Source organism: Mauremys mutica, chromosome 12, assembly GCF_020497125.1.
Source record: "Mauremys mutica isolate MM-2020 ecotype Southern chromosome 12, ASM2049712v1, whole genome shotgun sequence".
Taxonomy (NCBI): Eukaryota; Metazoa; Chordata; order Testudines; family Geoemydidae; genus Mauremys; species Mauremys mutica.
Genome location: NC_059083.1, coordinates 42,809,794 through 42,834,501, shown reverse-complemented (window position 1 = coordinate 42,834,501; position 24,708 = coordinate 42,809,794). Strand labels below are relative to the sequence as shown.

Genomic DNA, 24,708 nt, shown 5'->3' with positions numbered 1-24,708 from the left:
CTTGGTTTTAATGCAATGTTCTGCTAAATAAGAAAAGTATGGGAAACTAGCCACGTTTCATATCAGAGTTGGGCACCATTTTTTCAAATGGAATTTTTTTTCCATACAAAAATTGCCTTTTTTTCTTTATTTTTTTTCTTGAAAATACTACTGATTTATTGATATTTTTATTGAAAATACTACTGAAAACATCATAATGATTATAATTTTTTTTTAAAATGAAAACCCAGTTTTTGGTAAATGAAACATTTCAATAAAATTTTGATTAACAAGTTTATTAAAAAATTGAAAAAAAATTCACTAAAAGAAAAAAAGGTCAATTTCAAGTTCTTCAAAATGAAAACAATGTAGACATTTAGTCATTTTTGACAAAACTAGTTTTCCTTTTCTTGGCCAACTCTGTTTCGGATGTTAGTTGGTTCTCTCTCTGTCTCTCTCCTTTTAGTTGTCCCACATTAACAAAAAGCCACAACAATTGTTTTTGAAACAGTGGGGAAAATGTATTTGTTTTCAGCCTCCAAAGCAGTTGAACGGATCCAGCTAAAACTTAAAAATAGGCAGATGCAAAGCTTTGAAAATGTCAAAAGTTACTTGTGTTGCAGTGTTTATAATGGAAATGTAATAAAGGATTACAATCCTAACTACAGTGGCTGCAGCCAGACTTCACAATTATTAACTACTATCATTAATAATAAATATTTATATGGCACCATAACATGGCATGGTGCTTTACAGAGATTAAAAACTATATAGGCTTCCTGCCCCAAAGAGTTTACAACTCTAACAGTCCCATTGACTTTAACAGCACAGGATCAGGACCTATTTGAGCCATACCTAGGACATGAAGATAGTCAAAGGAAGAAGGCAGGGAATGGAAGGATGGGCATTAAGACAAATATAAAAGAATAACATGATCACATAATAACAATACCCATGTGTATTGATATTTCTAAATAGAAATCAGGGTACGAAAGAACAGCCCAGGGTGTGGGAGTCGATAGTTTGACATATGGTGGTGATATCCACACAATACACTGAATTTATTGTGCCCACAAATCCATCTAACAGTCGAATCCCCGGATGCCTCAGGATGCCAGAAAAAACATGTCCCTCTTTCCTCCTGGAGATGAATTTCCTCCCAATTTCACTGAATGGGCAACAGTCTCCTCCTGTACTGAGGAGACTGGGGAAGGAGTTCGTTGACTTTGGACTTTGTATCACTTTGCTATCAACCCTTCCTGGCCAGAATTCAGAGCTTCCCAGTGGTTCTACCCCTGGACTGTTCCCATTATTACTCTTCATAATTGAGCCCCAGCTCTACAGACACAGAACAAAAAGACAGTCTCTGGCCCATGTGAACTGACAATGAGCTATCCCAAGGAATTGGACTTTAAAATCATGGCAGTAGGATGTAGGAACAAGCTGTTTACAGGCAGTTTTAAAAGTAAGATGCGTTAGTGCAGCTTTCCTGTCCCAGTGAGCCTTGCACAGTTACTCTCAAGGTACTAAGGCAGCCTAGTTTTAAAGGCAGAAGGATATGAAAAATAGCATTGATACAATCATTTAAAAGAATGTTTTTAAGAGCAATATAAGTCAAAAGACAGGTCTTTTGTGTTACAATTAAGATATTATTTACAAAAACATAAGAACTGGGGACATATAAAAGTAGATTTCTCCCCAGTAGAAAACCCATATAAGAAAATTACAAGATAGTGAGATCTCTGGTTAAAAGAAAACAAAATCAAATAGCTACATTGTCTGAACTAGTTCCTACATAGTTACAGGGACATGATAATGGGAGGTTAGGTTGGGAAAAGGAAATGACCTAGCAAATCTCCCTAGATGATTGGAAGGCTATAATGCTGTGCTACTAAGAATACAGAATGCTTCTCCTTCTGGAGAAATGATGATATTTTCACACAAAACAATACAAAACAAAATAAAGACAAAGTTCTGATCCAAACGCTGGAGGGGACACCAGGATGTAGGGGAGTGTCTCTGTATCATCTGGGATTGCCTCAAGTCAAAAAATTTCTAGTCTGATGTTGGAGAATTGACGCACAAGTTCTTTCAGAAACACATTCCCCAAATCTCTAACACTCTGGTGTCAAGGAAAGGTTCGGGGTTGCTGAAATGACATAAAGACAGGAACCTATTTAGGATTCTTGTCACTGCTGCCAAGGGATGCAGAACAAAATGGTGTCTGTGGAAAGAGAAATGATCAGAAGAAAGAGCCATGCAGAGCCTCACTGGGTGAGATTATCTGTGAACTCTCCAAGGGAAGATGGGGCAAATGGGTTGAACTGATGAAAAAAGAAAATTGATATAACTTTTACCAAAGCAATTTGTCTGCCTACTGAAACACAGAATGTGTTCTGTCTCTGCTCAGCTGTATTCGTTCACCCTTTGTATCTGTCACCTTAAAACAGTGCCCCTTTGGAAACTCCAGCCACGACATGTATCCCATACCACAGCATCGCATGTTCTGCACACTCTCTCTCTCTCTGTCAGAGGAACCTTCTTCTAAAAACCTGTATTTTCACAGCTTGATTTCCTTATAAGCACAATTTCATTATCAGACTCACCATGAGAAAGAACCAAAGAAGCCCGCACAGAAAAGATGCTTCTGCAGACAGTGATGTGAACTCTGCTGGCTCCCAGAGAAAAGCTGTCCTATGGGAAGGCCACTCAATAATTGCCCACTGCACAGTTTCTGGCACCTTCCTGTTAAGTGTCTAGTTCTGGCAGCTGTTGAAGATGGGAGATTGAGCTGGAGGGACCATGTGTCAGAGCCAGTCTGATAATTCCTGTTCTGATATCTTCAGCTCAGTAGCTCTTGCAGCCTCCACAAGCTGGAGTTTTGTTGCAATATAGGCCAAGTTTCATTAGACACTTGTGCCTTTCCAGTACAGTCAACTGTACGTCACCTGTGTATTTTGTTTTGACCCAAAATAATGAACAGCATCTTTAATTGGACTAAAGCAGACTGAGTAGAGTAAAAACCAGGCGAACAGTTCCTTGAACTGAAGACCAGATTTCAAATTGTTTTGTTCATGCCCTGTTATTTGTGAACAGTTCTCCAAATAGAGCTTTGCCCAAACCAGTGTTCATGGCCAGAAGCCTTTAGCTGAGATTTGTTCGAGGAACGAACAAAATTTGTTTTGCAGTGAAAGAAAATGAATTGTGGATGGAAGCAGTTTATAAAGGTCAGGTCAGTCTGCCAATCAGGGAACAGAATCTGTACCATGTGATATTCCTTACTCTATATTGAAACACTGTGGAGGTACTCATACAATATGGTGGCAGGGGCCATCGATAGATAGATGATCCAGACAGACAAATGGCACAGCTCAAAGCAGAAAATCACAACTACTGCATAACTGATGGAAAACTTCTACATTTTGCAAACAATCCCAATTTCAAATATGTTCATAAAAACTACTCAAACCATTTCAAATAATAAACATTTTCTTAGAAATTGTCACCCAGTGGCAGAGAAGTCACTCACAGAGAAAACAGCTAACTCTGTGGAACACTGCTTTCAGCCAGTCCTGTGAAGTATCAGCCTCCTTCCCGCACCGCTGGCCAGCAGTTCTGCTGAACGCTGCACAGCCACGAAGCTCATCACTTTGGACAGGACACAGAGGAGAACCCTGTATCCAGCTGGAAATGCTGCAGGCGTTTTCAGGGGACAGAAGCTGATAGTGCCAATCCTTCCATGAGTGCTGCTCACCAGGGTCATTCTGCAGTCCAGTGAGCTCCAGATGCACAGTGCCCCTTCCTGCATGCTGAGGCTCTAGGTGCCACATGGTCTCAGCAAATGGACTCCCTGCAGCTCTGCCCTCCTCAGACTGGCCCTGCCGTGTGTCAGTGGATCTGCTTAGGTCAAAAGGAGCTCAGCTGTAGCTGCTCTTAGCCTAGGCCAATAGAGATGTGCTGGGCAAGCCCACAGAGGGACCATCACAGGTACTGTCTGAGCAGGCAGCTGACACCACTCATCTTGCATTGCTGCAGGTTTCTTATAAAGAAAAGCAAATGCTCCCGAAGGGGCTACAAATGCCCAGTCAAAAGCCAGGGCCAGAGTCTGGCTAGGACATGCCCAGGCTTCTAAAGCTGCATGATGTTGGGGAAGCCTTGATTTGTCTTTGTCTCTCTGCTCTGGAGACACTGCCAGGGAGGAGACATGCTGCAGCCCAGCCGTGAGGGTCCATGCACCCAGCCTCCCTGGGAGAGGTTGCTCCACCTCTGAGCAGCCTCCCACACACACTCTGGGCTCCAGGATTCTGCTGGTGCAGCTGTGAGTCCCCTGAACTGACCCAAGTTTCGGGGGAGGAACAAACTCTGGAGACTGAGACCTAGGTAGTCAGAGCCAGGGGAGCAGAACCACGGCAGCACCCAGCTCGCTGTTCTGGGGCAGAGATATCAATGAATGGGCTGCTTGTGATATGGGGAGCAGGGTAACAAGGGATGGACTGAAGGGAATGTAATCCACCCCAGCTGCAGAATCGGGGAATCTCCAGCCCCCAGCTCTGGCCTCTCATCAGCTCAGCTCTGACACCAAGACAAACTGGAGCTGGGGCTGATGTTTGGTTCAAAGGTTTTGTTAATGACAATCCGTGTCCTCTGTGGGTGCAGCTCGGTCCCATGTGTCATGGATGACCTGGGGGGGGTTCTCTCACAACCACAGCTGCGCGGGCCAGCGCAGAGAGACAGTGACATTAATAACTGGGGGGAGGGGCTATTTACACAGGAAAGGAGCGACAACCCCCCTTTTCTAAATGTATCAGCCCAGGGGGATCTGCCGGATCCATGTCGGATTCAACAAACTGCACGAGAGAGAGATGGGGATCAGTGCTGGGGAGAGGAGCCAGGCTCAGCAGCTCTGTGTGATGCACAGCACTGGCAGTGCAGTCCAAACTGTGTGCGCACACACATACACCCCTACACTCTCTCTCTCTCTCTCTCTCACATCCACACATACATGCACATACCTGCACACTCACAAGCAGGCACACAACCACTCACACTCACACGCATGCATGTACACACATACTTGCGCTCACACACCCAACCACTCATTCTCTCTCTTCTCTCCTGGTCTGCAGGAATCGGTTCCAGGGAAAGGACAGAAGTTCAGTTTCTGCCCCATAAAAGCCTTCACCTCCCAGATGACACTGTCCCCAGGGGCCCAGCTAGTCCTGATCTTGATCCTGGGAGTGTTTTTTTGATGTAGATACCTGAGCTGCTGGAGACAGGGCTGAACTCATATCATACAGGCCAATGATGCGTTAAAACAAAAGGTCTGAGTCTCACAGAGACCAAAACCTCTGTACATAGCTCAGGCAATGGGAAGGAGCTTTAAAAGCTAACAGAATGTTAGGAACCATCAGGAAAGGGATAGATAATAAGACAGAAAATATCATAATGCCTTTATATAAATCCATGGTACGCCCACACCTTCAATACCCTGTGCAGTTCAGATCACCCCATCTCAAAAAAGATATATTAGAATTGAAAAAAGTACAGAGAAGGGCAATAAAAATTATTAGGGGAATGGAACAGCTTCCATTCGAGGAGAGATTAAAAAGACTGGGAGAGTGCAACTTGGAAAAGAGACGACTGAGGGGAGATGTGATAGATGTAAATAAAATGATGACTGGTGCGGACAAAAATGAATCAGGAAGTGTTATTTACGTCTTCACATAACACAAGAACCAGAGGTCACCCAATGAAATTAATAGGCAAGGGGTTGAAAACAAACATAAGGAAGTAATTCTTCACACAACACACAGTGAGCATGTAGAACTCTTTGCCAGACTATGTTGAGAAGGCCAAAACTATAACTGGGTTCAATAAAGAACTAGATAAGTTCCTGGAGGATAGGTCCATCAATGACTATTAACCAAGATGGGCAGGGACAGAAACCCCAGAAACCTAACTGCTAGATGCTGTGGCTAGGTGACAGGGGGTGGATCCCTCGAAAACTGCTCTGTTCTGTTCATTCCCTCTGAAGCATCTGGCACAGGCCACTGTCAGAAGACAAAATACTGGGCTAGATGGACAACTGGCCTGACCTGATATGGCCATTCTTATGTCTTTATGTTCAGAGAGGAACTGGTTAGAATCTGAAGTTCAGCAACTTGTGTGAAAGTGAGCATGACAGATTTTGTGATTCTAAAGGCAGGAAGGAGTGAGAGCAACAGAATACAGACAATGCACTTTAAAAAAGCAAATTTCAATAACTCAGAGAATTGATAGGAATTGGAAGGAAATCTAAGGGAAAAAGGAGTTATAGAGGCAGTTTCTAAAAGAGAAAATATTAAAGACTCAACAGCAACCTCTAGGTAGAATAGTAACATACCAATATAGCTGCATCAGGAGTTCTTTAATAACCTGAAAATCAAAAAGGAATGGTACAAAAAGTAGAAACAAGGACAAATTGCTATGGATTAGTACAAAAGAATAGCACAAGCATGTAGGGACAAAATCAGAAAGGCTAAGACATAAAATGAGTTACACCTAGCAAGAGACATAAAGGGCAATAAGATGAGGGTCTGTAAATACATTAGAAGAGTAAGAAGGTAGAAAGTGCAGGTCCAGTATTCAATGGGGAAAAAAGAGCAATAATGGATGACACATAGAAGGCTGAAGTGTTTAAGGCCATTTTTGTGTCAATCTTCACTAAAATGGTGGACTGTGACCAGGTGATTAACACTGTTAACGTTAACAAGGGGGAAGGAAGACAAGCCAGAATAGGGAAAATGGGTTAAAGAATATTTAGATAAGATAGATGAAGTATTCAAGTTGCAAAGGCCTGGTGAAAATCACCCTAAGGTACTTAAGGAAATAGCTGAAGTAATTTAAGGAACAAGCTGAAGCAATCTCTGAACCCTTAGAATTATCTTTGAGAACTCATGGAGGATGGGTGAGATCCCAGAGGACTGGAGAAGGGTGAACATAGCACTTATCTTTAAAAAGGGGGGAAGGAAATTACAGACTAATCAGTCTAACTTCAAAATCCAGAAAGATATGGAACAAATAATTAAACAAACAATTTGTAAGCACCTAAAGGCTAATAGGATTATAAGTGACAGCCAGCATGGATTTGTCAACAACAACCTAATTTCCCTTTTTGATTGGGTTACTGGCCTAGTGGCTGGGGGAGGAAGTAGACATAATAAATCTTGACTAGCAAAGCTTTTGACACATTGCCACATGACATTCTCATAAGCAAACTAGGAAAATGGGGTCTAGATGAAATTACTACAAAGTGAGTGCACAACTGGTTAAAAGTCCGTATTCAAAGAGTAGTTATCAATGATCTGATATCAGACTAGGAATATGTATGCAGCGGGGTCCCACAGGTCTGTCCTCAGTCCAGTACTATTCAATGTTTCTGTTAATGACTTGTATGATGACTTATAAAATCTAAAATCTCTGGATGACACCAAGCTGGGAGGGGTTGCAAGCACTACGGAGGACAGGATTAGACTTCATAATGACCTTGACAAATTAGAGAATTGGTCCAAAATCAATAAGATGAAATTCAAGAACTACACTTAGGAAATAAAAAAATAAAATGCACAAAGACAAAATGAGGAATAACTGTCTAGGCAACCATACAGCAAGAAAGGGTCTGGGGCTCATGCTGGATCACAAATTGAATAAGACGCAGTTGAAAAAAAGGGAAATTTCACTCTGGGACGTATTAACAGGAGCATCATACGAAAGACACGGGGTGTTTGTCCTGCTCTATTCAGCACTGGTGAGGCCTCAGCTGGAATACTGTGTCCAGTTTGGGGTACCACACTTTGAAAAAGAGGGGATCAGATTGGAGAGAGTTGAGAGGAGAGCAACAAGTGGTAAGAGGCTTAGAAACTTGGCCTGTGAAGATAGGTTGCAAGAACTGGCATGTTTAACCCAGAGATCAGTAGACCAAGGGGGGACCTGATAAAAGTCTTCAAATATTTTAATGGCTGTTTTAAAGAGGAAGGCCATCCATTGTTCTCCATGCCCACTGCTGGTGGGATAAGAATAGGCTGTTTGCAGCAATGGAGATTTAGGTCAGATATTAGGAAAAACTTTGTAACTATAAGGCTAGTTCAGCACTGGAAGAGGTTACTAAGAGACTGTGGATTTCCCGTCACTGGAGGTTTTAAAGAAGAGGTCAGACAAACACCTGTCAGGGATGGTCTAGGCTTCAGCACAGGGAGATATACTAGATGGCCTCTTGAGATCCCTTCTAACTCTACATTGTTCTGATTCTATAAAGCACACATGAAGCAGATACACACAACACACACAATCACAGATACACACATACACCTCTTTCTTAAGCCACTAAATTTCCATGTCCCCAGAGTCCTCAACAATCAGTTATCCTGTGAGCCAGCTGTCCTCCTGACACTCTCCTGTCCCCATAACCCAGCCAATCATACAGCCCTCCCCACCCCACCCCTGTCTCTGGAGGCCCTGTCAGAGGGGTCAGCGACTCTAGAAGTTCTGACTGGGGTAGTGCCACAAGGGCAGGAAGGTGTCAGGGTTCTCGCCGGAGTGGGTTCTCTCGTGTCTCTTGTGGTGGGAGCTGCGGCTGAAGCTCTTCCCGCAGTAGATGCAGATGTAGGGCTTCTCGCCCGTATGGATGCGCTGGTGCTGGGTCAGGGTGGATTTGTCAGTGAAGCTCTTCCCGCAGTCAGGGCACTTGTAGGGTTTCTCCCCGGTGTGGATGCGCTGGTGCCGGGTCAGGTTGGAGCTGACGCTGAAGCGCTTCCCGCAGTGAGTGCATTTGAAGGGTTTCTCTCCTGTGTGGATCCGCATGTGTTTGACCAGGTCCGAGTTCTGGCTGAAGCTCTGCCAGCACTCAGCGCATGTGTTGGGAATCTCGATGGTTGGCGTCCGCTTTTTTACCTTGATCTCCTTGGCCTTGGCCACGGCAGCCTCCCCGCTCCGGTGGGAGCACTTGCTCCGGCCTTTGGCGGGTGGGTTCCGCAGGTGCCGCTTGCGGTGGGAGCTGCGGCTGAAGCTCTTCCCACAGTCAGCGCATTTGTAGGGCTTCTCGCCGGTGTGGGTGCGCTGGTGCTGTGTCAGGGTTGACTTGTCTGTGAAGCTCTTCCCACAGATGGGGCACTTGTAGGGCTTCTCGCCCGTGTGGATGCGCTGGTGCCGCACAAAGTTGGAGCTGACGCGGAAGCTCTTCCCGCAGTAGCTGCACTCGTAGGGGGTCTCGCCGGTGTGGATGCGCTGGTGGGTGATGAGTGTGGAGCTCTGCCGGAAGCTCTTGCCGCAGTCAGTGCAGATGAAAGGCTTATCACCCGTGTGGATGCGCTGGTGGTTCACCAGATCCGAGCTGTGCAGGAAACTCTTCCCACACTCGGAGCACAGGTTGGGCCTGTCACCCTTGGGCAGCGGCTGGTAGACCAGGGTCTCCTCCTCCGGGGGGCTGCGCTTTGGCTTCTCTGACTTACGCTTGTTCTTGGGCTTCTTCTTCTCCAGGGTCTTGGCCACATTCCCCTTGGACTTTTTGGGTGACATTTCAGGCTGCTACTTGCACTTGACCCCTGGGGCCTGCGGAGAAATATTCACCTCCTTGTGCTCACTCACAGCGCTGTCATCTGCTGGAACAGAGAGAGAGAGCCCAGGCATTAGCCATTACTTCAGGGAAGGGACTGTCTATTGCTTTGTGTTCGTACAGCACCCAGCATGATGGGCCCCACTGTTGGTTGTATAATAAACCCCTGATTAATAAAAATAAATTCATATCCCAGCAGTGCCTACAGATTTTCGCTGAGATCAGGGCCCCATTGTGCCAGGCACTCCACAGACACACAGTGAGAGACAGTCCCTGCCCCCAAAAACTTCATCTAAATAGACAAGACAAAAGAATGGGGGGGCGGGAAAACAGAGGCAAAGAAACCAGCCCCATGCCACTGGCAGTTTTGCTAGGTATTTATATGGCCCTCATCACTGCAGTATCTCAGCACCTGAACTCTTTAATGTATTTCCCCTCACATAATCCCATGAGGTAGGCCCCTGCCACTGCCCCCACTGTACAGATGGGAACAGAGACACCGATGCCCAGGGTCACACAGGAAGTTGTCCATGCTGGAAACTGTCACTTCCCAAAAATCCTGCTGTGGTTCAACCACAAGTAACTGAGCTTGATTACCAGGGAGGGTCCCTGGCCTGCATGGTGCAGGAGGTCAGACTAGATCAGTGGTCTCCAATATTTTTATGCCCAAGATCACTTTTTGAATGTAAGGGCAACCCAGGATCTAACCTGCCCCTTCCCCAAAGCCCCCCCCCGCTCACTCCATCACCCCCATCTCCGCTGCTCCCTCTCCCCGACCCTCACTCACTTTCACCGGGCTGGGGCAGGGGGTTGGGGTTCAGGATGGGGTGTGGGCTCTGGGCTGGGGCCGAGGGGTTCGCAGTGTTGGAGGAAGCTCTGTGCTGAGCCTGGGGCAGGAGGTTGGGGGGCAGGAGGGGGTGAGGGGTACAAGCTCTGGGAGGGTGTTTGGGTGGAGGAGGGGGCTCTGGGCTGAGGCAGAGTGTTGGGGTGCAGGAGGGGATACGGAGTGCAGGCTCTGGGACGGGGTCAGGGCTGGGGCTCGGGGTGCAGGAGGGGACATGGGGCGCTAGCTACTGGAGCAGGCTCAGGGCTGGGGGGCACTTACCTCCTGCTGGGCAGCACTTACCTCTGGCGGCTCCCAGTTGGCGATTCAGCGTGGCTGCCACTAAGGCAGGCTCCCTGCCTACCCTGGCCCCACACCGCTCCCGCAAGGGCCCAATAAGCCCCTGCAGCCCCTCAGGGGGCGGGGCGCATGTGGCTCTGCGCGCTGCCCCTCTCTGCAAGCACCGCCCCTGCAGCTCCCATTGGCCACAACTCCCCTTTCTCAGCCAATGGGAGCACCATGCAGGCCAGGGACCCTCCCCGGTAATCAAGCCAATGGGAGCTGCGGGGGTGGTGCTTGCAGGCAGGAGAAGCGCATGGAGGGAGATCCCTGCCCCCCCACCCCCAGGGCTATGGCAGGCGGTCGGGGCAGGCCAGGGAGCCTGCCTTAGCGGCAGCCCCACTACACCACTGGAGATTGTGATTGCCTGGGAGATCCTTTAGGATCGACCAGTTGATCGTGATAGACCAGTTGGTGATCACTGGACTAGATGAACACAGTGGTCCCTTCTGCCTTAACATCAATAAGCTGAACACAGTCTATTCCCAGTCCACAGCCCTCCACTAGTCCAGCCCCTCTACCCAGAACTGGAGGACAGGAACCTGAGAGAGAGGAATTGGAAATGTAAAAAAAAATTATAGTAATTTGTTTTAACATTTCCTAGGGTTTTCCCAGCATCCAGCACAAGATAGAAAATTACCAAGATTTTTTTAACACCCCTTCCCCCGTGAATAAGGGAGTCTGAATCAAAAGCTGCTTTGGGGGATTCCCCTGACACTGTCCCCAGGACAGCACACTCCCGCAACAGCGTGGGGACTAGGCAGAGGCAGGACTAAACCCATCTGTTTGAGCTGAGCAAGTCATTCACAATTTCTCACTTCACAGGGCTCGGATATCACATTGATGGGCGCAGTCCAGAACCTGAACAGAACAGTGCATTTTCCCAGTTTTTATGTTCACAAATTGTCCTTGGATGGGCAGAAAAATTCTCAAACCTGCTTGTTCTTCAGAATTAGGAGCACAGGGTGACAGCAGCTGCCACAGTAGATCGGAAAAATGGGCCCATATAGCCTGGTATCCCACCCTTCGTGCTGCACTAGTTCATACTAGTAGGCTCTCTGGAGCAGTATCTCCATCTCCCAGCTACCTCACGTCGGACTAGGATCATGTCAGTGTTGAGTACCAGATAGTTCAGGGGAAGGTGTGAGGAATCCAGTCATGGGCAATTACAGCATAACCTGCACATACAGATACAGTCTCACTAAGACAGAGGTTGATTTTTGCCTTGAAGCAAGAGCATAGATATCCCTTATATACTCTTGCTAATTATGAATGTTCTTCAGTGAGTAGCTCTGGGCCAATGGATTGTTCTGAATGGCAAGTACTGTCGGTGCAACTCATGCCGATTTTGGTTACTTTGATAAAAAGAATAATTAAAAAATGCTTACCTCTTAGAGCACACAAGTCACATGTTGTTGCTTCTATTTTTTGATTGGATGAGGAGGCTTTTCAAGGCAGGGACAGTATGTACAGCACCCACCAGATTCCAGCAGAATATTATGGCCAATGCTATGAGATGAAATTGACATGGTGTTGGTTAGATCCATGAATCATCCAAATGGAGAGAAGAGATGATACTATATGACCCCTGCAAGTAACCAGTTATGAACTGCACAATGCACAGTTACCTTTGCATTGACCCTCATTATCCAAGTACCTCTATGGCATCTATCAGCAAAGAATGTGAGCTCTCCAATGTAGCCTCCCACTCCCGCTGAGGTAGGGAAATGTTATCATCTCTATTTTACAGATGGGCAAACTGAGGCACAGAGAAACGTAAGGCCAGTAATTTCCAAGGTGATGAATGACTTTGGGTGCCCAACTTGCTACCCCTTTAAGGGGCCTGATTTTCATACAGTGCTGAGCATCCACTTGCTGAAAATCAGGCTCTTTTGTGGGGTCGCAAGCTGGGCACTCAGAAATCACTAGTCACTTCCAAAACTCTTGGTGTAAGTGAAGTATCCACCAGGGCCGGCTCCAGAGCTCAGCGGGGCAAGCACCCGCCTGGGGCGGCCCTTTCCCGGGGGGGGGCGGCAGGCTGGGCCGGCGGACCTGCCGCAGTCATGCCTGCGGGAGGTCCACCGGAGCCCCGGGAGCAGCGGACCTGCCGCAGGCATGATTGCGGAGGGGACGCTCGGCCGGCGGCTCCAGTGGCCCTCCCGCAGGCATGACTGCGGACGGTTCGCTGGTCCCGCGGCTCGGCTGGACCTTCCGCAGGCATGCCTGCGGCAGCTCAACCGGAGCCGCCGGACCAGCGAACCGCCCGCAGCTGCGGGAGGTCCAGCCGAGCCACGCGACCAGCGGACCCTCCGCAGTCATGCCCGCGGGAGGTCCGCTGCTCGGGGGCGCCTCCCGGGCATGACTGCTTGAGGCGGCCAAATTTGTAGAGCCGCCCCTGGTATCCACGGTAGTACGGCGAACCTCAGACAGCGCTGGACCCAGCCCACCTGAGAGCCCTGCAGAGTCTTAACTCATCCTTCCTGCCAACTGTACAGCAGGGCAAAACTGCAAATTACACAGTCAAACAAATCTTTCCCAAACGCGCTCGGGTTAAAACCCAGACTGAGAACTCGCCTTTCAGAAGCACTGCCTGAGCGCCGGCGAGGGAGGACACCAGGCACAAGAGAGGCACCAACACAGCCGAGCCGCAATTCGGTGTTGGACCTGCAGTGATGTGGCTGGTAATTAGCTCAGCAGCTCCAATGCCTCCGGATGAAATTCACCCCAAGGCAGGGGGTAGCAGGACGCCTGGCACTACTTCAATCCTGCGGTGGGAGGGGGAGCCGGGGGGGGGGTGTCAGGGAGGGCAGCAGCTCTGGGACTCGCAGACCCCCGCCCCCCGGGAGTAGAGCTGGGGCGAGGAGGGGCCGGTGGTGCAGAGTCACTTTCCTGCCCAGCTCCAGCCCTTCCCCCGGGTCTCGTCCCTAACCTGCAGGCTTCGGCTCAGGGGCTGGTGTCGGCAGAGCCCGGGGCTGCCCCAGGGGCTGTTTGCAGCCCCTGGAGAAAGTCCCCCCGGCTGGGCACAGAGGGGCGCTAAGAAAGGGTTCTCCCCGCACACACCCCGCGGAGCAGCAGCGGCTCAGCCTGGAAAGGAATCCGGACTCACAATGGAGGCAGCAGCAGCCTCTGACCCAGGAAGCTCAACCCTGATATCCTGAACGGAGAAATACAGAGAGAGCCACCTCCCCCGGCCTCGCAATAACCAGAGACCTCTAGCGACAAACTCTAGGGGCACCGGCTCCCTACGCTCCCCCAGGGACAGAAACGGGGGGCAGGGGAACCGACCCAGAGTCCTGCGCCCTCATTCCTGACCAGAGAGCCCACAGGCACAGCCCCGCTGGACCAGACCCCAGCGCCAGGTGGAGCCCCGTGTCCTGGCTCCTGCATTGGCAGAACCAGATGCTCCAGAAATGTGCAAGAGCCCTGCAGTAGCAGGCAGATGTGTGAAAACCTGTCCCCTCTCCAGTATTGGTCTCATCCTGGGCTCTAATAGCTAGAGATCGGTTCACGCCCTACACTAGGGAGTTCAGTGTCCCTTCAGAAATGTTTGTTGTCGGGGGACCTCTGGATAGTCTTGCTGTCCACAGAAGTGTCCAATCCCTTTTGAATCTTGCTAAATTTGTGGCTCTCAACCACTTCCTGTGGCAATGAGTTCCCTGGGTTAATTACATATCGTGTGAACAAGTTTTTCCTGTTAATTGGTTTTGAATTTCTCACCTTTTAATTTTTGTGGTGTGTCCCTTGTTCTTGTGTTATAAGACCGGAAAAACAGAACCTCCTGATCTCCCCACTCTAGATGATTTATTATTTTATAAACTTTGACCCTGCCCCCTTTTACTCATCTCCTTTCTAAGGTAACAATCCCAGTCCATTTTCATATGAAGATTCTTCTGGGTCCTTAATCATTCTTCCTGTCCTTCTCTGACCCCCCCCCCGATTTTGCAGTAACCTGTGAAAACTGGGGTCCCACTACTGCCCATGGTCTTCAGAGGAGGTCACACCATTGATTTATATAAAGGCATTATAATATTCTCTGTATTGTTCACCATCCCATCCCTTATGCATGCTGACATCTTGTTACCTTTTTTGGCCTCAGTTGTGCATTAAACCAAGCTTTTCATAGAGCTGCCCACAATGGTCCCTTTCTTGGGCTGATGCAGTTCATTCAGAATTCTGATTTAGAAGAGTTTAGAATGTGTCCCTCCAATGTGCATTACTTCACAATTGTCAGAAAGAACTTAATTGGCCATCATGTTACCCATTCCCCTTGCTTAGTTAGGTCCCCAGAAACCTCCAGAGCGAAGAGATCAGAAACAGAGTCCCAGAAAAAGGTGTCCCTTGATGTCATTCAGGGGCCCAGGCAGCCCTGTCAGGACTTGTGGTTTCTGTTCACAGCTCTGGAAGGGGAGTGTTGTCTAGTGGTTAAAGCAGGGAAAGAGATCGAAAATCAGAACTCCCGAGCTCTTTTCCTGGCTTTTGGAGGGGAGTATGGTCAAGCTGTTCCAGCAGTGGCTACAATGAAGCACAAAGAATCGGCACATTCATTCTGAAGGGCGGAGTGGCTACATTTCTGCTTACTGGTATTAGGGACTTGGTTCTTCTTTGTGCTGTCGGAACTGCCTCATCTGAAATGATGCTTGTTTGCCTTTTGGGGTAGAGGTAGGAAACCTTGCTCTGCAATAAGGGCTGGGAAGCACACAGCATCATTGATACCAGTGTGTGGAAGAGCTGAGACTTGAGCTCACAGTCTCCTGGCTCCCAACCATGATCATGATGGGGTGGCCAGGCAACATTCCTCCTGGTAAGAACTGGGGCTTCAGGTCCACGCCAAGAGACCTGGGATGCTTAGAGGGTCTCCAACGAATTCTGGGAACTGCAGCTCCACAGCATCCCTCTCTGCCCCTCTAGCTCCTACTGTCCACCACAATCATTTGCCCCGCAAGTGTTCTCCTGTGTCTCCACCTTCCCCTGCACCCACCATCTCCATCCCTGCTCCCTCAGTCCCTCTCTGCCTCATAATTATAAGAACATAAGAACATAAGAACATAAGAAAGGCCGTACCGGGTCAGACCAAAGGTCCATCTAGCCCAGTATCTGTCTACCGACAGTGGCCAATGCTAGGTGCCCCTGAGGGAGTGAACCTAACAGGCAATGATCAAGTGATCTCTCTCCTGCCATCCATCTCCATCCTCTGACGAACAGAGGCTAGGGACACCATTCTTACCCATCCTGGCTAATAGCCATTTATAGACTTAGCCACCATGAATTTATCCAGTCCCCTTTTAAACATTGTTATAGTCCTAGCCTTCACAACCTCCTCAGGTAAGGAGTTCCACAAGTTGACTGTGCGCTGCGTGAAGAAGAACTTCCTTTTATTTGTTTTAAACCTGCTGCCTATTAATTTCATTTGGTGACCCCTAGTTCTTGTATTATGGGAATAAATAAATAACTTTTCCTTATCTACTTTCTCAACATCACTCATGATTTTATATACCTCTATCATGTCCCCCCTTAGTGGACAGCCACTTTTATATAGTGGACAGCCACTTTTCCTGCTGGTGGCCAGCTTCCACCCCACTGGGAACAATGGGAGGCACTGGCCCTCTTTATTAGCTAAACATCCATAAACCCTGCAAGGGCTGAGGAAGTGGCAACCATCTTGACTGAGGGTAGCCAGTGGCTTCTGTTCCACTGAGAACAATGGGGAGGTGGTGAGCAATCTGAAAGCAGGTAGCGCTCTGTGAGTTTGTTCTTAGTTATCCTTAGACAATTAGGTTTAAAAAGACAAATATGTGATATTGTGAGTCACCATAATTTAAATTTTCTTCAGATAATTGCCAACACCCTGGAGCCAGGTTGGAGCCAATTCCCCTAGAGGGGAAAGGGCCCATGTCCCATTCCCCGGCCCAGGGTCAGCCAGTTCCTCCACCCTGGGACTCAATTGGAGCCAGTGCCCCTTAGAGTGAGAAGTCCCTGTGTCCCATTTCCCTGCCCAGGGCCTGCCTGTTCCCCCATCCTGGGACTGGATTGGAGCCACTGTCCCTTAGAGGGGGAAGTCCCCGTGTCCCATTTCCAAATTGCCCTCTCCTGAAGAAATAAGGAAGCTGAAAAGAGAATAGCCCAGTGTGGTTAAATGCCAAAGTAGAAGAGTTTATTTGCGCTCAGCAGGAATCATTGTAAAATCAGCCCATGGGCAGCCAACAGAAAGGAACATAAACAGTGAGGAGGGAATTAGGAGAGAGAAGAGGCAATCTGGGGAGTCAAAGACATAAAGACACATAACCAGAAATTCTTCACTAACCCCAGAAGTAGGAAGGCTGTGCAAGTCAGTGGGCCCATTAGACCTCAGCCCCTCAAATCTTTCCACCCCTCTTAACAGATTGTCTTGTGTCTTATTTCCTATCCTGTTCCCTATTACCCAGGCCTGACCTCTTCTCCCATTGCCTGACACCACTCTCATTTCCTCTCCCTCTATGTACAGGGGCAGCTAGCCTGGCTCCTCCTCATTCCCAGCTACTTTCCAAGGCTGTCAGGCTTGCCATGAAGCACCAAACACACCAGGCGTAGCAGCTGGCAGGCCAGAGGAAGAGACAGGCATGGGAGCAGCCAGCTGTCTGGACCAAAGGCCAGAGTTCCACATGCCACACTTCCATCACCTGGGTGAAACAAACTCTCTCAGAGGGCAAGGACATTACCAGGAAGCTATGGGGTTTCTTTGCCTCAGGCTCTATCCCAGAGCGTGTTGTGGAGAAACCTACCCCAGGCTCTCTGTGCAGGTAGCAAAGATAAGGCACTGTCAGAGACTGAGGTGTCAAAAGAGGAGGTTCTGGAACAAACATCTTTTACACTACACTAGCGCTGCCTCCCAAACTCCTGAAGGATGCAGCTTAGCCAAAATATTTAAATATAATTTAAAACCATTCAAGTTACCTACTATAAAGGAGGGGCTGAAGGGTGTTGTATTAAAAAAGATGGTAGGGAAGAGGCAGAGATTACAGACCAGCTTCCATACCGGCTACATGGATTGAAACAGGCAATAAAACAATCCGAACCTAGATGAGGACGATATGAGGGGATCTGACCAAAGGAACCTACTGGGATTCTCTAGAGCACCTCAGCAGAACAGTGGATGAAGAAGATCCAGGTGACATCTTTTATTCCGACTTCAAGAAAGCCGTTGGCAAAGCTCCTCCAAGAAGCCATGAAGGGAACCAAGACGTTGTGGGGTGAGTGGTGAAGTGTTGTCATGGATTGGATACTGGGAAAGGACAGGACCCAAAGGGCAGAGCTCAGTGGTCAGTTTTCCAACACAGACGATTGGCAGTAGGCTGACAGTGGGAAGGAGCTGCTGAGTGATGCGTGGGAAGCAGCGTGGTCTGACGAATGGAGCACTGGCCTAGGAGCCATCAAATGAAGGGTCTGCTGCTGACCAGCTCTGTGACCTTGGACAAGTCGTTTCCCCTGTGTCTATTTGGATAATAAGCTCTATATACAGACAAGAATATCCAGAGTAAATACTAAACATCTCCAGACAGGTTTTGGAGAGGATATAGGGAGCGTCAGGCTTCGGAACTTAATGATTCAGGGTTAAGAGAAAACTTTTCCTGGAGACAGATAAGCCTGTAACTGCTCACTGCAGAGCTTCTTCACTTTCCTCTGAAGCATCTGGGCTGGCTACTGTTGGACCATGATCTGATCCAGTCTGTTCTTTGGGGCAGGGCCTGTCTCTCACTATGTGTCAGTGCCCAGAACAAAGGGGCCTAATCTTGGTTGGGGTCTCTAGGCGCTGATCTGATACCAATAACATATAATATGGAGCAGAGTTATATTATGAAGGTCTATCAGATGCATTTGTACATGCAGACAGCGAGATGTTTAATGGATCTGACCCAAGTTAACCATTTGGAAGGTTAATTAGCATCCCTGATAAATGTGTAACAAACACTTCTTGTGGATCTGCCCACAAAGAATGATGAGGCTGGGGAGGGGAGATGTCTGTCATGCAAACAAACAGCAAGAACTGTTGTGAGGGGTGTCAGTGGATGAGGATCACTAACCCAGGCATATCAAAAGAACTGAAACATTGACAAGGCTCTTGAAATACAGATCACAGCAGGGAAAGGCCCTGGAGGTTAAAGGAGATGGATGGCAGATAGCTGGGCTCTGACAAACAGAATGTCAGGCCTCCTCTACACAGGAAAGATTTTTTTGGTATAGGCTAAGTGTGAATTTAAACCAGCATATATATCTCACCATGTGGACAGCTACTCCAGTTAAAGCAGCTTTTTTCTGGTTTAGCTTATGTTGCTTGGGACAGGGTTTAAAATAAGCTGAAAAAAGTCACTCCTAAACTGTAATAAAACTGTCCACACGGGAGTTTAACTGATATAATAGTAAAACTTTTATAACTGGTAAAACTTTCCTGTGTAGAGAAAACGATCACCGATGTCTAGAAATTTAACATATTTTCCTTTTAGTCTTCTGTAACTAAGCTGAGAGTACATCATCTAGTGTAGTTTACAAGCAGTTTAAATCTAGATATGTCATGCAATTCATTTCTTTGGGTTTACTAGAATAGTTTCTCTATTTTGAATATATCTGGTTTGTTTTTAAGGAGATGATAGGAGTAAGATTAAGTAAGGATGAGACTCTTTGGGTAATTTCACTCTGGACAACCCAAGAGAGCAAAAGCGTTCTATTCCCAGTCCTGCCACTGGCCAGCTTGGTGACCTTGGGCAAGTCCCTTACCCCTCTTTGGGTCTCTGGCCAGGTCTACACTATAAACTTACATCAGTATAACTACGTCGCTCAGGGGTGTGAAAAATCTTGTGGAGGTGGATTAAATATGCCAAGGGAAGAAGCTCTCCCGTCGGCATAGTAGTGTCTTCACTGAAACTGCTACAGTGCAACTATGCCGCTGCAGCATTTTAAGTGTAGACCTGCCCTCTGTCCCCCTCCCCATTTGTCTGTCTTATCCATTTAGCCTGTGAGCTCTTTGGGGGCAAGCACTGTCTCTCAACATGTGTATGTGCAGCTCCTGCACAGTGGGGCCCTGATCTCAGTTAGGGACTCCAGCCTGGATTGTAATGCAAATAATAAACTGACAATGCTGATTATCACCTAGACCTCACCACTTGACTCGGGACAAAGGATAGGGAGGAAGGGGACTCTGAAGAGGAGTAGTGTGTCAGAATAAGGAACAAGAGAGATGCTGACACTGCAAAGAGGAGATGCACGTTAGAGTCAATGAAGATGATAGGTAGGGTGTCCTGTGGTTCTGACTTAGAACTTGTGTTTAATATATTTATTACTGAAGGAACAGGGTGAGCAGTGAAGTGACAACATTTGCAGATGACAAAATTATTTTAGTTTAGTCACATATAAAGGAGGCTGAGTGCAGAGGGATCTAGCAAAGCTGAGGCAATATGATGGCAGAGGGAATTCAGTGCAGATAAGTGTGAGGTAATGCACTGGACAACAGTATGCCTTCATATTTTTTAATGAAGATTCATTTTATCGAGGAAGTGCTTAGATACTACTGTGATGGGTGCTATCAAAACCCTACTATAGATAGATACAAGATATTTTTTATAACTCTCTATTCACTTGATTAGGGAGTGCTGCTTAAAAATTAATGGCACTACATGGCCAATGAAAAGGAACAAGATGAACTACTCATACACAATGCTAGTAACATCTCAGGGAAAAGGCCTACGAGTCTTGGTGGACAACTGAATGAAAAGCTCTGCATGATGTGCAGCAGTGGCTAACAATGAAACACACACAAACAAGACATATAAACAGCTGGACAGAAAATAATACTGAGAATATTCTAATGCCACTATATAAATCAATGGTGTGTATAGTTCCGGTCACCCCATCTCAGAGAGGACATAGGAGAAACGGAAGGTATTCAGAGATGGGTGACAAGAATAATTACAGGCCTGCAAGAGACTTTTGTATGATGAGACTGAAAAGATTGGAACTGTGTCAGAGAAGAGATTAATGAGAAGACAAATAAAACAATAAATGGGATAGAGAAGATGCTATTTGCCCTCTCTCCATACAAGAAAAAGGGCATAGTCAATGAACTGAGAGACATAAAATATAAAATTGATAGACATGCTATTCTACACAATGCATAAATAACCTGTGGAAATCTCTGCCACAAGGTGTATGGAGGCAAATAGTCGCATTGACATTAGACATTGATGTGAAGGACAGAAATACCATCCCTAGTTACAATGGCTAGGAGGAACATTTAAAAGGGGTGCTTATGTAAAGAGCAGAAGCCAGCCAGCCACCCATTCCTGGATAGATGCAGCAGCTTTCCCCCATGAGTAGGCTACTGGAAAACTTTTCATTAGGGGAGTTTCACACCTTCCTTTGAGGGAAGTGGTAATAGCCACTTTTGGAGACAGGTGATGGCAGTAGAAGGACAATTGCTCTGATCCTATGGACAAGAGACCATTCTGGAGTGCTGTGTCTAGTTCTGGTGTTCACACTTTAAAAAGGCTGTTGCAAAACTGGAGAGGATTCAGAGAAGGGCTACACAGAATGATTTGTAACATGCCTTACAGTGAAAGGAAACTTACAGAACTCTAGCTATTGAAGGGTAGATTAAGGGGGGATCTAATCAAGGTCTGTAGGTATCTACATGAGGATCATATTGCTGATACCAGAGGGCTCTTTACTTTAGCAAAGTTCCAGTAGCTGGGAGCTGAAGTCAACAGTGTTCAAACTGAAAATAAGAGGTAAAATTTTACGGGATTGTAGTGAACCCTGGGAACAGATCCCAAAGGCTGTGGTGGATTCTCCATAACCTGGAGCATTTAAACCGAGTTTGGATTCCTCTTTCTAAGACATACTTTCTCAGTCAACCACAAGTTACTGGGCTGGACGCAGGAGTTACTGGGTGAGATTCTCAGGCATGTGATGAGCAGGAAGTCAGACTAGATGATCTAATGGTCCCTTCTGTTCTGAACAGCTATGCAATTTCTGTGGCCATTCCTAATCTCCAGAAGATAAATATCCACCATGCAGACAGCTCCCCACAGCGGAACCCACACTGATCCCTGCATGATCCTCAAATGTCCAGCTGTTCAGAATGTCTGGGTGGGGAAGTTCAGTAGAGGGTTCTCGCCCTTGTGGATTTTCTCATGTCTCTTGTGGTGGGAGCTGTGGCTGAAGCCCTTCCCACAGAAGGTGCAGATGTAGGGTTTCTCGCCCGTGTGGATGCGCTGGTGTTGGGTCAGGGTGGACTTGTCAGTGAAGCTTTTCCCACAATCAGAGCATGTGTAGGGTTTCTCCCCGGTGTGGATGCGCTGGTGCCGGAAGAGGTTGGAGCTGACGCTGAAGCTCTTCCCACAGTCAGTACATTTGAAGGGCTTCTCGCCCGTGTGGATCCTCATGTGCTTGATGAGATCAGCATTCTGGCTGAAGCTCTGCCAGCACTCGGTGCACGTGTTCAGCACCTCTACCTTCCTCCTGGCCTTGGCCTTCCCCACAGCACCCTCACGCGGTTGTGGTGATGAGCACTTGCCTGGCCTCTTGCCCATCAGGTGCCGCAGGTGCTTCTTCTTGTGGGAGCTGCGGCTGAAGCTCTTCCCACAGTCAATACACTTGTAGGGCTTCTCACCCGTGTGGACACGCTGGTGCTGGGTTAGGTTGGACTTGTCACTGAAGCTCTTCCCGCAGTCAGGGCAGGCGTAGGGCTTCTCGCCCGTGTGAATGCGTTGGTGCCGGCTGAGGCTGGAGCTGACGCCGAAACATTTCCCACAGTCAGGGCATTTGTAGGGCTTCTCATCCGTGTGGGTTCTACGATGGTTGATGAGGCTGGAGTTCTGGGTAAAGCTTTTCCCACACTCAATGCAGATATTGGGGCTCTCCTCCGTCTGGGTTCCCTGGTGCACCACAAAATCCTTTCGCTTCTTAATTCCTTGGATGAGTTTCACTGGTCTCTTCTCCATGGCCTCTGGCTCCTCTGGCTTGCACTGGCTCTCACAGGGTTTGTCCTGCTCAGGGCTCTGACTCAGAGTCCTCTTGGATTTTCTGGGTGACATCTTCAGTGTATTTGCTTCCCTGGATAATGATTCAGCTCCTTACACTCAGTTGTATCCCATTGTGAGCTGCAAAATCAAAACAACTCTTCTATTAATTTCCTTAATAATGTATTAGTATTTAGGGGGCATCCATCAGAAATACCCACTCAGAGAATATTAAATTCTTAGTCCCTTTGTTACGGTGCAAAGCCATCACCTAGCACCATGACTAAACGCAGCAAGACATTTTTAACACCCCAGTAATAGATTCTCTGACCCAAACACTAGAAAAGAGCATAATCCAAGGATCCGCTTTGGGGGATCCCTCTGACCATGTCCCCAGGGCAGCACATTCTCGCACAGCGCGGGAATCGGCAGAAGCAGGAACTGGCTTTTCCTCTCTTTGCTCCCCACCTTGTCCCAGGAAAGTCAATATGCCCCGGGGTGCTGCAGGGAATGTGATGGGCAGGGCTGGGAGCCGGGAATCTCCCTCCCCACTGATCGCTCCTGCTGCCCCTGCCAGTCTCTCCCCGTCTCCCTCCTGCCCCCTCTCCTCGGGTTGGGAGACTCGGGCCGTTCGCTCTCCCGGAGCTGGCTCCGCGCCTGCAGGCGCTCAGGGGGGCAGAGCCCGGGGGGGGGGGGGTCAGGGAGGGCAGCAGCTCTGGGACTCGCAGCCCCCCGCCCCCCGGGAGCAGAGCTGGGGCCGTTGGTGCAGAGTCACTTTCCTGCCCGGCCCCGGCCCTTCCCCCGGGTCTCTCCCCTCACCTGAAGTTTGCGGTTCAGGAGCTGGTGTCGGCAGAGCCCGGGGCTGGTTCCAGCCCCCAGAAAGAGTCCCCCCGGCTGGGCACAGAGGGGCGCTAGGGAAGGGCTCTCCCCGCACACACCCCGCTGGGGAGCAGCAGCGGCTCAGCCCGGGCTCCCGGCTCACAATGGAGGCAGCGGCAGAGTCTGACCCAGGAAGCTCAACCCCCGATGTGCTGAGCAGACAGGCAGAAAGCAGCCGCCTCCCTCCCTTAGCAACAACCAGGGCCCTCTAGCGACAACATTTAATGGAAACCCTTTCCCTGCGCGCGCTCCCCACCGGCACAGAAATGAGTCCCGGGGGCATGCGGCCAGAATCCTTCTCTCTATCCTGAGGACCTGAGCACAGAGAAAACTCCAGAGGTAATGGACCAGAGACAGAGACAGCCGCAGAGAAACCTGCTCCTGCTGCCAGCCAGGGATTCTGAGAGCCCCTGGGGCCTTTATTTCAAGGATGCCTCAGAAAATTCCTGACTGGAGTTCCTGGACTCTCCTCCTTCCTGTCCCCACCCCTTGTGTTCATCACGGGTAGTGCATGCCATGCCAAGCCATCTCTTTTCCGGTGTCTTCCATCCAAATCAATTGGGCCAAGAACTCTGGCCTGATGGTCTGGGATGGGAGGCAGGTGGGGTCCCTCCCACCTGCTCTCCATGCTAGGTGTGTGTGGTGGGGCGAGATGCACTGGTTCATGTTAGGGTAGTCACTCATGCATACCTGGAGTACTGGACATTCTGGTACCTCCGAGAACGGCATGGGCCTGCCCCTGCTGGCATGACCAGACTCAGAGACCTGGACTACGATCATAGAATCATGGTATTAGGATTGGAAGGGATCTCAGGAGGTCATCTAGTCCAATCCCCTGCTCAAAGCAGGACCAACCCCAACTAAATCATCCCAACCAGGGCTTTGTCAAGCTGGGCCTTAAAAACCTCTAAGAATGGAGATTCCACTACCTCCCTAAGTAACCCATTCCAGTGCTTCACCACCCTTCTAGTGAAACAGTGTTTCCTAATATCCAACTAGACCTCCCCCACTGCAACTTGAAACCATTGCTGCTTGTTCTATCACCTGCCACCACTGAGAACAGCTGAACTCCATCCTCTTTGGAACTCCCCTTCAGGTAGTTGAAGGCTGCT

At 48.4% G+C, this 24,708-nt stretch overlaps 1 protein-coding gene across 1 annotated transcript; it reads right to left on the bottom strand.

The window, feature by feature from the left end:
- Window positions 1-5,801: 5,801 nt before the first annotated feature.
- Window positions 5,802-23,697, bottom strand: LOC123346802 (zinc finger protein 345-like). Its single transcript, XM_044984260.1, has 3 exons — window positions 23,537-23,697; window positions 21,848-22,858; window positions 5,802-9,540 (listed from the first exon to the last, which is right to left on the bottom strand). Exons 2-3 carry the CDS (start codon window positions 22,790-22,792, stop codon window positions 8,494-8,496), a joined length of 1,992 nt encoding a protein of 663 aa, XP_044840195.1. The 5' UTR covers window positions 22,793-22,858; window positions 23,537-23,697; the 3' UTR covers window positions 5,802-8,493.
- Between the last annotated feature and the right edge of the window lie 1,011 nt (window positions 23,698-24,708).

Coding starts and splice junctions, on each gene's coding strand:
- LOC123346802 (XM_044984260.1), bottom strand. CDS start 22,792: ATGTCACCCAGAAAATCCAAGAGGACTCTGAGTCAGAGCCCTGAGCAG. Junction 9,541..21,847: donor ACCCTCTACTGAACTTCCCC/ACCCAGACATTC, acceptor AAGTGCAAGTAG/CAGCCTGAAATGTCACCCAA.